Here is a 14,010-nt window from a genome sequence, read left to right as displayed (position 1 = left end):
CATTGATACATTGATTGAAGGACGTCGATAGCCCCCTTTCCCTCAAAAGATTATGTGACTGTTAAAAGAATCTGAAGATTCAGAAAGGAGGGCACAAAAGAGAGAGCCTATGATAAAGTAATAGAAAGAGAGAGAGAGAGAGAGAGAGAGAGAGAGAGAGAGAGAGAGAGAGAGAGAGAGAGAGAGAGAGAGAGAGAGAGAGAGAGAGAGAGACTTCTGGAGGTCGTTGCGTGACGAATGAATTCCTGGATGTGATATCCTTGGAACCACCCTCACTGGCCAGCCGATAGCCTAGCAGCAGAAGGTGGGTCTGATGCATGACTCTTTATCTCTGTCGATGCTAAATCAATTAGCCACATGATCTCATTCCGCTATCAGATCAATGGCTACGTCGATCCGTCTCTACATGAACCCAGAGCATCATGCCAGACTTATGGAGCCACAGGAATCTCATGACATATCTCCTTGCTGATCTGGTGTCCCCCATCCCTCCCATACCTGTGTGGAGCAGGTCTGGGAGCACGAGTTGTCCTGGGTTATTATAGCAGCGGGGTGACAGCTACCAAAAGCACCCTGACCGGCTCTAATGAGGCAGGGGGAGCCTCCGTGGGCCCCTGGGAGCCACTTGAACATAACGATGATCAGAGGGGGGCCGCTGTGTGTTGGCTCCATGCTGGTGCCATTATGAATCAGCATTATCCTGTGTTCACTTTCTCTTGTCTTCCCCTCTTTTTCCATTTTAATATCGAGGTTTTTGTCCTTCCTGTCTCTCTCTTATGCGTCTATGCCAGCATACTTACTCTCGTTCCCTCTACTTTTTTTTCCCGTTTCTCTTTGTCCTGCCTGTCTCTGTCTCCAGCCCTGTCCCCGATTTAATCTTTCTGTCACGCTGAACAGGAAACTCTATTCAGGTTTGGTGCCAAGAGACGACACGGCACCTCGGCATCTTTCAGGAATGGATTGGTCCTTTGGGAGCTAAAGCAAACTTTATAAATAAATAGGAATTATATATTACGTCATTAAAAAAAAAATATATATATATTATATACGTTCTAGGGAACAGTAATGCTATGATAAACAATACATTTATTTTCAAGTTACTGTTTAATAATAAATTATTCTTAAAACATGTGTTAAGGGTAAACAGAATTGATGATGTGATTGGTGATGAAACAAACAAACAAAATACTATGATGAAAAACATATTTATTTTTTTATTATTGATCTACTGTTATTTAAATACTTATTGTAATACATCCAAGTGGATTTATTACAGCGTTTTCGTATCTTATCTGATTGGACAGAGTATGCAGGGAGAGCGTTCCTATTGGCTCTCTCCGGGTTCAAGGCGGGTCATATTGTCAAAACAATGGAGCTAGCGTGGTAGCTAGAAGGGGCACTGCGGAAGGTTGTGAGATAAGAAACACATTTCTTACCAAAGACAGTACTATTTCCTTTATTTCATGCGTTTTACGTTGAACGGATTCAAATGGCTTTCAAGACTTACATATATTATTTTCATTTATCCTAAAAATACAACGTAAGACACGCATTGCTGTCAACCTTGACATGCTAACGTTACATGCAGTTGCATAAGTAGCCTTAGTTCCTTGGTAGAAATTCACTGTATTGTCAACCACCTAACAGCCACGAAGATGGCTTCTCTCAGAGCATTGTCGTCCACCAGGGTTGGCACTTTCTTCTACAGGAAAGCACCAAGCTCCACCCAAGTTTTAGCATCATGCAGTATTTGGTGCAGAAGAAATCTGTATGGGTCACTCAGAAGACATAACAGCATGTCTGCATGGGTTATTGACCAATACGGTACGAATGAGGTCCTAAGGGTTAGCGATGAAATCATGATGCCCACCATAAACCTAGCCAGCGAAGTGCTGATAAAAGTTGAAGCTGCCAGCCTCAACCCCCTTGACATCTCGATGAGGGGTAAGTGATGTTTACACCCTTCCACACTTCATGAGGAACTTTTAAATGTTCCTCAGTTAATGAGGAACATTTACATGTTTCTCATTGTAAAAGTTAATGAGGAAAATGTACATGTTTCTCATTAAGTTCCTCATTGCAATTGTCATTGTTTAATGATAGCCATATGTACCTATAGATGTTCAGTATAGTAGTTTACCTGTGTCTTCATTGCAGGTGGTTATGGAGCTACACTGTTGAAGTTGAGACGTGACCCCATGTCTGTGATGCAGAATGACACCGAGTTCCCGCTGATCCTGGGCCGTGATGTTTCTGGTGTAGTGGTGGAATGCGGCTCCCAGGTCACACATTTTGCTCCAGGTGATGAGGTAAAGGTCAACAGCTTAATGGTAGGCTATACCAGGATTGCCAACTCTCACGCACTCAAACTATCTGGATCACACGCTTTCACCCTCAGCCTCGCGCTCTCACGCTGCCCAGACAAGTCTCACGCCAAAACACTTTGAAAGCAGCAGAAATGAAGAGGCCAACGTACTGGTTAAACCAAGCAAAATACTTTGACTCTAGAAGATATCTGAGTATTCAAATGAATAGTTTAACTAATAATATAATAATAACTAATAATAGTTATTCAATTAATTTGGTGTTTCCCTGGAGCTGTCTCGTAATTTATTCCCTGATTGGTGCGCGATACTTATCTCCGTGCTGATTGTACAGCTGTTCAAGTTCACAGCCGGGAGCCACGAAGGCGTTCAGGCAAGCTTTAGATATTGGAGAGACACGACTTTGACTTTCATTACTGATCGAACCTGTGTGCCCTTTATAGGGTAGGTGTATGTCTAATATAACATTTTCAGTATTTCTCTGGGAGGAAGTAATTGCATGGGCGTGGTCAGCCTATATCCCCAAATCTCAGACCCAAGCTCCCGGCATATGCATACTATTTAAAACCCTGATGGTGAAATGAGTTTAAAAATGTGCACGTGATTAAGTGTGCGAGTGCGTATGCGTGATTATGCCCAATGCTATCAAAATCTCACTCCAGACACATACCAAAAGTTGGCAGCCCTGGACTATACAAATTTCTTTATTAATATCAGCCTGAACTTTGCATAAATTATGTTTATTTATATGAAAGTTATTTGTATTTATATGGAGAAAGATTTGCAGCGGCTTGTGCAGACAACAACTTGATCATCAGTGGGTCCATTTTCCCACACAAGGACATCCATAAAGCAACTTGGGTTTCTGCTGACCATACCTCAGAAAATCAGATTGACCACACCTGCATTAGCCAAAGGTTTAGGCATTCATCGCTGGATGTCAGAGTTAGAAGAGGAGCTGATGCTGGATCACCTGGTTACAGCAAGGATCCAGCTGAAACTGAAACGCATGAAACCCAGGCAAGGAAGAGTCAAATTCAATGTACAGCAATTTCAGGATATATGGCACATCTGAACTCTAACAAGTCACATTACACAACCGGTTCCAAGCACTACAATTACTACAACAGCAGGCAGCAGAAACCCCAAGATCACTGGAGGATACGTGGAAAGGTCTGAAAAGCATTTGGAAAGAGACATGCGAAGAAGAGACATAAATAAGTACATTGAGGATCTAGCACAACAGGCAGAGGAAGCAGCAGGAAAGAACAACCACAAGGAACTCTACCTTACAACAAAAAAGCTCACAGGCAAGTTCAAACAAACTCAAGTACACATTAAAAACTCACAGGGAACACTCCTCACAACCAAGCAAGACCAACTGAAGAGGTGGACGGGTCACTTTAGAGTACTGCTTGACAGACACCCCCCTCAAATAACAGCAGAGATCCCACCAGCCGCAAACCTGTTGGAGATAAACTGCAACCCCCCCCACCAAAATAGCCATCAAGGTCCTGAGAGGAGGCAAGGCAGAGGGGCCGGATGAGACACCAGCCGAAGCCCTCAAGGCAGGCATCGAAACCTCCACCAACATGCTTCACCGTCTCACGCAAATCATCTGGGAGGAAGAAAATGTCCCGCCAGATTGGAGAGATGGCAACATTATAAAGATTCCAAAGAAAGGGGACCTCAGGGAGTGTAAAAACCACAGAGGAATAATGCTGCTTTCAACACCAGGGAAGGTGCTCAACCGCGTTATACTCGAGAGACTCCAGAAGGCGGTGGATGAGAAACTGAGGGAAAACCAGGCCTCCGGGAACAGTAGATCCTGTGGAGACCAATTAGCACCCTCAGGATTATCATCGAACAATCCATCGAATGGAACTCTCCTGTCTTAGTAAATTTCATAGACTTTGAAAGGGCTTTTGACAGTGTGGATCTGGAGGTGCTGTGGAAATTGATGGGGCACTATGGCATCCAACCAAAGTTCATCAGCATCATCAAGAACACTTGCCATGGGAAGAAATGTCAAGTTCTCCATGAAGGATGCGTATCAGAGGCCTTTGAGGTCCTGACTGGGGTGCTTGCTTTCGCCCTTCCTCTTCCTCCTCTGCACAGACTGGACTATGAAACAGGTAACCAACAACAGCCGAACCAGCATACAGTGGAGCCTGACCGAACAGCTAGAGGATCTGGATTTTGCTGATGATTTGGCACTACTTGCACACACCCACCAACATATGCAGGAGAAATCACCCAAAATAGAGATAACTGCTGCTTTGCTCAGGCTCAAGATCAACTCATCAAAAACCAAAGTAATGCGAATCAACAACAAGAACCACACACCAATAATCATGGATCAAAACCAGCTAGAGGATGTAACCAGTTTCACATACCTTGGGTGTGTAATTAATATAGGAGGATCGGAGGAGGATGCCAAAGCCAGAATTGGGAAAGCAAGGACAACATCTTAAATAAAATCTGGAAAATAAAAAACACATCACTCAAGACCAAACTAAAAATCTTCAACTCAAATGTCAAATCCACACTACTTTACGGATCCGAAACCTGGATGACAACCACCAACATACTCAACAAACTACAGACATTCAGCAACCGCTGTCTACGAAGCCTCCTGGGAATCTACTGGCCCAACACCATCTCAAATGCCATCCTTTGGGTACTCACCAAACAAGAACCAATAGAGACCCAAATCAGGAGGAGAAAATGGAAATGGATAGGCCACACACTCGGAAGAAAAAACAAATCAATTACAAAGCAGGCCCTAACATGGAACCCACAAGGAAAGAGGAAGAGGAAAAGACCTAGAGCCACCTGGAGTAGAACCACAGAGCATGAGATGAAGACGAAAGGGCTGACATGACAACAACTGGATCGGAAGGCACAAGACCGAAGAGGATGGAGGGGTTTCATCGATGGCCTAGGTTCCCCAGGGAACTTAAAGTCCTAATTAACTAACTTACTATTTTTATTTGGAAACGTTGTATTGTATTCAACATGCTTAGGATGGATTCTAAAAGCTAGTTTGTTGGTTAAGCACTAGCAAGCAGGGCTGCACAATAAGTGGCCTATCAATCCTAATCAAACTTTTGATTTGATTAGGCAATTAGCTGTGCAATTAGCTGCTCATGAAAGGTCACAATTAAGTTCGACCTAATAGAAAAAGTACAGGTATAAAAACCTAAATATATATGAATTTGTATGTTAAAATAAATTTCAAATCATTACAACTCAGAAATTGCTGATTAATATTGTTTTATGTATACATTAAGCGGCAGAAAACAATATCACTTGATTAACTCGATTATCATTGTCATAATTGGCTAGCGAGGCATAAAACTGTAATGAGGTCTCCGTTGTGTTCCAGGTGTGGGCAGCAGTACCTCCCTGGAAGCAGGGCAGTCTGGCCGAGTACCTGACCCTCACCGAGTACGAGGTACGAGGCTTCAAACGCTACACCATTTACAGTTCACACCCCGCCGCCCTCTATTGGTCTGTGTCTCTCACACCTGGTACTCTGGAGGTCTTTGAATTCATATTGGCATGTACGCTTATGGAGCCAATGATGAACCTGTTAACTATTCATTATTGATCCAACGTACAGTTGATCAGACACAACACTCCATAATGGGCATCTCCTCCATTTAGCGAGGATTCGCTTAATTCCCTTTTAGCCTTCACCAAATGGAGATAACAAGTTGTGTTGGTAAAGGCCTCATGAACACTGGAAACATGCAAAATAAAAGTTTGGAAGGAGCTCGTCTGGTTACATAATCAGTGAAGGCAGTAATTGGGATTAAGTCTTTATAGTTGTTTGAGCAACAGAGGAAGCAATTAGGCAGACGGAATAAGCTTTTATTTTTTTATGTATTGGGTTTGCAGGGTGATTTGTTTATTTGGCAGCCTCCAGCTTGCTGTCATCAAATTAACTGAGTGAGAGCGTCCAAACAATGCTAAAACAATACACTGTATGTGTTTGTGTTTGTGTGATTGCCAGGTCTCCCACAAACCAAAATCGCTGAGTCACACAGAAGCCGCCTCCGTCCCTTATGTCGCCACAACAGCTCTGTCTGCCCTGGTCAATGCCGCCGGCCTGTGCAGTGACAACTGCTCCGATAAAAGGCAGGTATTGTCAGGTCATGCCTCTGCCTCACAACCTAATAGTTTCCTTTGAACCATCCATATGACTTGTATGCCCTTCCATTCTCCATTGTCTCATGGATTACACCTCGCAACTGCCATCTTCCACACTAATGATACAATTACTGTAGAAGTGTTGATTGTAAAATATTAGGAACACTATTATTTGTAATTACAAGTATTGCTTGTTTGTTTTGCTGGTGTGTTTTTCTCTCTCGCTAGTGGATGAATTGCTAAATTTATTTCTCTCTCTTCTCTCTCTTCTCTCTCTTCTCTCTCTTCTCTTCTCTTCCCCCCCAAGGGTTCTGATCACTGGAGGTTCTGGGGGCGTTGGGACCTTCTCCATCCAGGTGACCCTCACTCTACCTGGACATTATCTCCTCCCGCTCCACCACCACTGAACCTCATACTGCCTGTGTTTCTGGTTCTTTTAATCCCTGGTAGCTCCTCAAGGCTTGGGGGGCCCATGTGACGGTGACCTGTGCTGGGAACGCAGAGGGGCTGGTGCGAGGCCTGGGAGCGGACGAGGTGGTGGACTACACCGCTGGGGACGTGGCTGCTCAGCTGGAGGCCACAGAGAAGTGCGTTCAGCCCAACTCCCCCCTACTGAAAGGTTCCGTGTCTGAAACCCCATGTCCGCACCGCTGACCCCTTTGAGCAAGAGGCTCAGCAAGCAGGTCTTTGGCTCATCATCAGGATTCAACAGCTTTATTGGTGACATTCTAATGACGATTGGATGAAAATGTCAATGCTTGCAGCATCGTGCCTCACACCCAAAATGAATTAGTAGCCAAAGTACCTGTACCAGTTCCCCACGGGTCTGGGATGTCTGTTATACCATTTCAAAATTTATAGTTTGTTTGATGCAGTCTTCTGTGCAAAAGGAAAGATCCCGAGAGTTATTTCTGTGTGGTGAATAGAAGCAAAGCGGTGGTAACACTGCTGGGATGCAGTCTTCAAAGCCAGGAGAAAACCCCTTTTTAAATGTCTGACAATGGCTGAGCCCATGAAGGAGAATCACGCTCCCTCCACCCCCACCCCACACCACCCTGCCTCCAGCACCCCGGTGCACATCAAAGACTGCATGAAAACAGCCTTTTCCAAATGCGCTCAACCCTGTATTCACTTGCTAGTTTCCATGGAGACTGGTGCCAAAGGCAGGGAGTAAACGCTGCTTGACCCTCCCCATCAGCCCCAATATCTGAAGCTGCGCTCCTCTGGGCTCCTCGCCCCTCTTCCCTTCTCAGCAGTGTTGTTGCCACCCCTCTCCCCTCCAGGTACGACGTGGTCCTTGACAACGTGGGGGGCGTGGACACGGAGCGGTGGGCCCTGGGCCTGCTGAGGCCCTGGTCGGGGGCCAAGTACGTCACGCTGGTCAGCCCCCTCCTGCACAGCACCGACGCGGCGGGCCTGGTGGAGGGACTGGGGCGCTCCGGCTGCAGCCTGCACAGCAAGGCCCTGCAGGTAAAAGGACACTCGGCGACCGAGCCCTGGGAGAACCACCCGAGAAGGCCCCGGGCCGTCCTGAGTGACGCTGGTGTTCACAGACAATGTTGGCATACTCGTAGGTTGGCAAAGAATCGGTGTCTTATCAAGTGTCGTCTTTGTTATGATAGCACTGCATATGAGAATGGTAGCCGATGATTGTGTTTTTCCACCCCCTGTATTGAGAGGCCGAGCTAAACTCTTCAGTAATGCCTCGGCAGGTCCACCAACGACTGCTGTTGCTATTGGAGATGGGTGGGGTCCCACATAGATGGGCTCATTTCCTGTCTCTGACCAGTCCTGTGTCATCTGAGCCAGTCCGCTAGAAGAGGTTGATTTGATCAACACCGAGCACACCGAGCACAAGACTTGGTATAAATTGTAATGACGTTCATTTTTTTAAAAGTATCTCCATATATGAATGGAATGCTGCATCTGATCAGTGGCCAACAGCTCAAGGTGTAGGACGTGCGAGTACGTGTGAATGAGAGGATTGCAGCAGAGGAGATGATTGCATCATTTGAGACCTGCTTGGGGTTTGGTGTGTGTGTTTGTGTGTCTCTGGTAGTCCCATGCATAGGTTATGGAGGTGTAGTAAGTTTCCACTGCAGTGCCCGGCAAAGGAAAAGTTTGTATACCGGTGATTCAAAATAGTTCTCCGACCGGGTAATACAGGCGGCGAAACTGGCAGTGTTGGCTGTGTGTGGGTGTGGGTTTCTGGGCTGTGTGGGTTGTGTGTTTGTAGGAAATGCCGTTTTGTTGCTGAACCAGCAGGGTTTGGTATTCGGGCAGTTTGTAGAAGGTGCATCACCCCACATCCCAGCCCACCCTCCATCCCCCAATCACATCCATTTGAAGGGGAAAGCTCGGTGTGACGCTGGGTTGGTCAGCCACCCGGTGCGGACGCCCATTGTCCTCAGCCGGTTGGTATGGCGTGGCCAGAGACCCCCCCCCCCCTTGGGGCTTGGGCAGTAAGACCCAACCATGTTACAGCGTCCACCGGAGTGGTGTTACCTAAACACAGCTAAACAGAGCCCCCTGGTGGTCAGGAGGAAGACTTCCTTTTTCGACCTTAAGTTACTAATGGCCTCCAAAATCAATATTTATTCTCTTGCAGGAGGAGACCGGAGATGAAGAGGTGGATAAGTTGGGGAAAACATTATGCAGGCTATTTAGGATTGCTGCAGGAGGTTGATTTGAATTGATTCTCGGATACACACACTCACATTGATTTGAAATCCACTTGTTTGGGGGGCTGAAGTCAGGAAAATGGGGTGGCTCCCCCCCATGTAATGTGAGTAGGAGTAGGGTAGAGTAGGGAGCAACTGGTTTGTCTGTTAACCGAGCAGCTGCCCATTGAGTGAGACGAGCCCGGATGGAGGATGATGAGGAGGATAATGATGATGATGATGCCGCCATTGGAGAGGAAGTCTAGCATGTGTTATCATCGGAAACACCGGGGGCGGCAGAGCGGAGCCATAATGGAGTTGGCTGGACCATCGGGTGCCCATTTTAAAAGGGCAGCTCCCCTCAGGGGTAGGTGGTCACCTGTTAGTTTTTGTTTTGACCTTCCTGCCACAGGAAGTTAAAGTCATGAGGGAATCGCAGTGTCCCTGTTCATGTTTTGATCTCCAGAAGTGATCGTGTTTGGGACAACCGAGGGGAACTGGCCAGTCACTGGACATGGTTCCACCTCTGCTCACGGAAATGCATGAAGAGGTCATTCAACGGAAAAAAAACAGTCATTGAATAACAAAAATAAATGGCTAAACCAAGAAACAGGACTGTGCTGAGGTGGTATCGCTGTGCTTCATACACCAGCTGCCCCCTGCTGAAGCAATTAACAAAATGACCTCACCAGTAAACAAATAAAGTAAACAAGCAAACACAATGGGACAAAAGGGGTTAACTGAAATGATAAGAAAACCTGTGAGAGCAAGGCCAAACACGGACACAATGGTTTATCTGGATAGCTTAATCCGATCGGTGCTCGTACTATGAACCAAGGGACTGACCAACTCAATTAATCTCTCCAGGCATTTTTAATTAGGCCTTAGAGGAAAGGGCTTTGACTTGTGTGAGTAATCGCATCTCAATCTCATATCTCTCCAGCCCGCTGCTGTGACTCACCCACTGTATATATATCTTTTTTTGGCGGCCCCTCTCACAGGAGTAAATGATGGCCTCTGCTCTGTATACCCAGATGGGAGACTTGCAGCAATTTGTAGCCAGGCCAATGCTGTCCGATCTTTGTTGTCATTCTTTAAGCTGTAGCTGAACCCTGTGGGTTGGAGTGTGAGCCAGGGAGGCGCTGGAGACCCGGCCCCTCTCATGACAATGTTCTTTCCAGCGCTCCTCATCAAATCCCTTTCAACAAGCTGTGTTAATGAAGCATGTTGCTTGGCTTGTTCACTTCGACCTTGCTCAAAATCTGAACTGATTTACAAACCACAAAGCCGCTTTTATGCAAAAGTGTCAGGCCTGGCTGGAGTTGGAGATAAATCCTTTCTGAAACTAAATGTGAACCGCAAGGTCACTATATTTTTGTTTTTGCCATTCATGAATGTCGTCCTTAGGTACTGGTGATTTTGTACGATATGTGTATTTGTGAATACCCTTTATATATTCTCATTCTGCACACATGATGCAACTGCTTATGTTTCATTATTCATGTGTCTCAACCTCCTGATCGGTTCTATATGATCACATCCCCTGACCTCTCTCGTCCCCCTCCCGCCTCTTCTCCTCCTGTCTGCTCCAGAACCTGCTGTCCCGCGGCGTCTTCTACCGCTGGGGCTTCTACGCGCCAGACGGCCCCGCCCTGGATGAGGTCAGCGCGCTGGTGGACGCCGGGAAGGTATCTCTCCATCTCTGTCTCTCCGTCTCCCTCTGTCTCTTTCTCTCTCTCTCTTCCCCTCTATCTGTCTCTCTGTCTCCCCTCTGTCTCTCGGTCTCCCCTCTGTCTCTCCCTCTTCTTCTCCCTCTCCCTTCTTACTTCCAACTCTTGCATGTATTCCTAAATTGTGTGTTTCTGTTTGATGGAGGTTCTTCTCTGTGGCCTCCAGCTGAGAAGCCGCGCCCCCTACGGTGTAATGCACCACCTCGTCCGCTCCCAGGTCCTCTCACCAGCCCCTCCGCGTGTCCAGAGCAGGTCACCGTCACATGGGCACCCCAGTCCTTGAGGGGCTAACACAGGTCACAGCAGGGGGTGGGGGTGGGGGTGGGGGTGTGGGGAAAGAGCGTCCACCACATGGCATGGATTCCATGCGTGCTGCTCCACATGCGACCCAAAGCCGAGCACCATATCGGATTGTGTGTGTGTGTGTTGTGGTGCGTGTGTGATGAGTCAGGCGATCGGTAGACGGTGAACGGGGCTTTCAGAGACAATGCTGTGCTGCCGGTTCTGAGGGGCTTTTATGCTCTGGCTTACCGCAAGCTGCCCGCCTGGGGGGGTGGGCGGGGGGGGCTGTTTTTTGTTGTTGATGGCGGGAAGCTAACACACACACACACCCACACACACACACAGTCACTCTGGGTTTTATCCGCCCTGTGTTTTCGGTCAGATCGTGTGGATGGCATCCAGTATGAGCTGTACATTCATTGTTAATGTGGAGGGCTGGGCAGGTGATGGACGCTCTCATAGGATTGTCCGGCCTCATCACATCTGAGGCTAGAAATCTCACTCACCCTCTGACTCACTCACTCACTCACTGACTGACTGAATGTCTCACTCTGGCATCAGGAATAGTTTGAATACGATGTGTCTCAGAGGGTAGATTGTGATGCCTGCACCAGCAGAGCGTGTCGAGGGTTCAATAGTTTCCCCGTACTTGGTCTCTGTCCGCTGCATTGTCAACAGCATAGTCAATTGGTTTCAGCAGCAGCACATCCCAGGAGGTTACAAAATGTTGTTGTTTTTTCAAAAAGTACGGTCAAATTGGGTTCTGCAGGATCTAGAGCCAGAGCTCGGCCCGTTGTCAAGCGGTATCAAAACGCTCTCTCTGCCAATATGGCGGAATTCAGGGGTGATCTGCTGTCAGGAATAGTTTGCAGGCAGGGCATGTACATCGGAGGGAAGATAATGAGGCCTGCACAAGCAGGGAGACCGCCCGCCCAGCCTGGAGGGGGGCTGGAGAGTCCTCATGAATAATTCCTTCAAGGCTTCGGCTTTGAGGCTGTGGCTGAACCAGAAGATCGTGGAGCCACAGCCTCCTGCTCAGAATGTTGGAGTTGTTCAGTGTATCCTGTTCGAGTTACATTTGCTAACATGTGTCATGATACAAGGGACAGGGTTAGCATCAGTCCCTGTTGAACGCTACTTGTTGCGTTTGTTGTGTACTGAGGTTCTGCACAAGCTAGCATGAGCAGCAGCCAGCGCTCATGCTATCAGAGCAGGGGAGAGGGGAGGAAATTGGGGCAATGGTTTATTCCCTATGAATAGCTTTGACAGGTGTATATATTACCTTTCTTGGACTATTTCATTGTTGATCCATTGTTTTTCTTGGATTTGAATGCTTGTGCATCGTAACACTCATAATAACTGTGACACCTGTGTTTGACCTACAAGGACGCCTTTTGCAAAGGGTGGATAACATATTGAATGACAATAATCTGAGTCCGGGATCATCATAGCTGGCGCATCGGGTGGTCCTCACTCAGTCTGTCGTGTCTCTTATCCGTGTTCTGATGGGTTAGTGTGTTCTTCCCGCCCACAGCTGCTGCCGGTGGTGCAGGCGTGCTTCCCCTTCAGCCAGGTGCCGCAGGCCTTCCAGAGGGTGGAGCAGGGCCACGCCCGGGGCAAGACGGTCATCAGCGTGGGGGGCCAGCGGGACCCCCTGTCTGAGCAGGAGGAGGGCTGCCCCGTGGAGGACGGGGGCCGCCACGCCCGCGCTCAGACGGCCCACTCTTAGCGGGCAGAGGATGGGCCATGTTGCTCTGGAGACGTGAGGCCACGCCGAGCAGGCAGGATAACATGTACTTTATCAACTCCCACAGGGGTTTAAGGCAAGAGATTATATCTATTATTTTTTTCCACTAGAAGGGGAGAAATAAGGCTGTCTTTGGCAACAGGGAATTGTCTAGCCAGGATAAGCGCCGTGTGTGTGTGTGTGTGTGTGTGTGTGTGTGTGTGTGTGTGTGTGTTTCAATCTCAGCTTTTTAGCAGAGATAGTCTAGAGAGGTTGAGCTGATACAAGCACTGCATGAGTGAATGGGGAAAGCTTCTTCTGCAGTCCCTCTGATTTCCCAATGTGGTAAACCTGAAAGGCTTCTGCTGTACACTGGGGTTTGGAAAGCAAAGGGGTTTTCATTCATCCACACGACCAGCTGTTTGTTCTGTAATAAATAAAGTGACCGTTTTCAAGAAAAGGCAGTTTTTTTTTTATTGCTTCAGGGATGTAAGGCACACTGATGAAGTTAAATACTGTATGTATTGAAAAAAGGTCCAAAGAAAATTATATTGTTTATCAAAGAATCCAAACCGACTATTCATGAAAAATATAGAACCATAAAACTGAGATACTCAATGATAAAAGAAGACCTACTGAAAATATATCTCAAGTACTGATGCAAGAAGAGTCCATAGTCTCATTCCTTGGTCTTGCTTCATTGCGTGCTTCGTAGTTGTAACCACATTTCCCATAATCCCCGCTTGCTTCATAGTCCAGCAGCTAAAGGCAGTCGTACTCCTGGTGTGGCCCCTGGTCTCAGAACTGACGGGGGCCCTCCTGCTTCTGCGCCCCACCGCACGGAGGGCGGAGCTCCACACAGGACATCCGGGGTCAATCCTGTAGCTCAAAAGTCTTTCATACAATCTCCACATCCCACTGTTGGGTCGGCTTATTCGGGTCGAAGGTGCTGAGAATCACTTGGTTTTTGTCGTAGTTATGCCCCCCTGTAAAACACATAAAAAGATAATTAAATGAGCACACATGCATTCATATCCATTTATTTTGTTCATTACAAAGCTACTTGTTTTTATGTGAAACTGGGGTGTGCTCATTTGGACATGCCAGTCAGAAGACAGGTTGAAATGCTACTC

The 14,010-nt window shown here is 47.2% G+C and overlaps 2 protein-coding genes across 7 annotated transcripts in view; one reads left to right on the top strand and one right to left on the bottom strand.

Annotated features, from left to right (window-relative positions):
- Positions 1 to 1,345: 1,345 nt before the first annotated feature.
- On the top strand, positions 1,346 to 13,337 carry LOC115534060 (reticulon-4-interacting protein 1 homolog, mitochondrial). 5 transcript variants are annotated; one of them, XM_030344663.1, is made up of 9 exons: positions 1,347 to 1,944; positions 2,158 to 2,309; positions 5,713 to 5,781; positions 6,343 to 6,467; positions 6,787 to 6,835; positions 6,930 to 7,066; positions 7,763 to 7,949; positions 10,732 to 10,827; positions 12,686 to 13,337. In XM_030344663.1, exons 1-9 carry the CDS (start codon positions 1,656 to 1,658, stop codon positions 12,878 to 12,880), a joined length of 1,299 nt encoding a protein of 432 aa, XP_030200523.1. In that variant the 5' UTR covers positions 1,347 to 1,655; the 3' UTR covers positions 12,881 to 13,337. The 5 variants fall into 5 exon arrangements, with proteins under 5 accessions (XP_030200520.1, XP_030200518.1, XP_030200521.1 ...); XM_030344662.1 differs by having other exon boundaries at positions 2,158 to 2,330; XM_030344660.1 differs by having other exon boundaries at positions 1,346 to 1,944; positions 10,732 to 12,973.
- The window catches only part of LOC115534059 (beta/gamma crystallin domain-containing protein 1), a 35,919-nt gene continuing 35,234 nt past the window's right edge, over positions 13,326 to 14,010 (bottom strand). For both annotated transcript variants that reach the window (XM_030344657.1, XM_030344656.1), the window contains one exon: positions 13,326 to 13,863. In XM_030344657.1, the coding sequence (XP_030200517.1) occupies positions 13,775 to 13,863 (89 nt within the window). In that variant the 3' untranslated portion in view covers positions 13,326 to 13,774. The remainder of the gene's footprint in view (positions 13,864 to 14,010) is intronic.

The sequence above is a fragment of the Gadus morhua genome, chromosome 21, assembly GCF_902167405.1.
Source record: "Gadus morhua chromosome 21, gadMor3.0, whole genome shotgun sequence".
Lineage (NCBI taxonomy): Eukaryota > Metazoa > Chordata > Actinopteri > Gadiformes > Gadidae > Gadus > Gadus morhua.
Note: the sequence above shows the minus strand (reverse complement) of the source record. Positions and strands in the feature narration are given on the sequence as shown.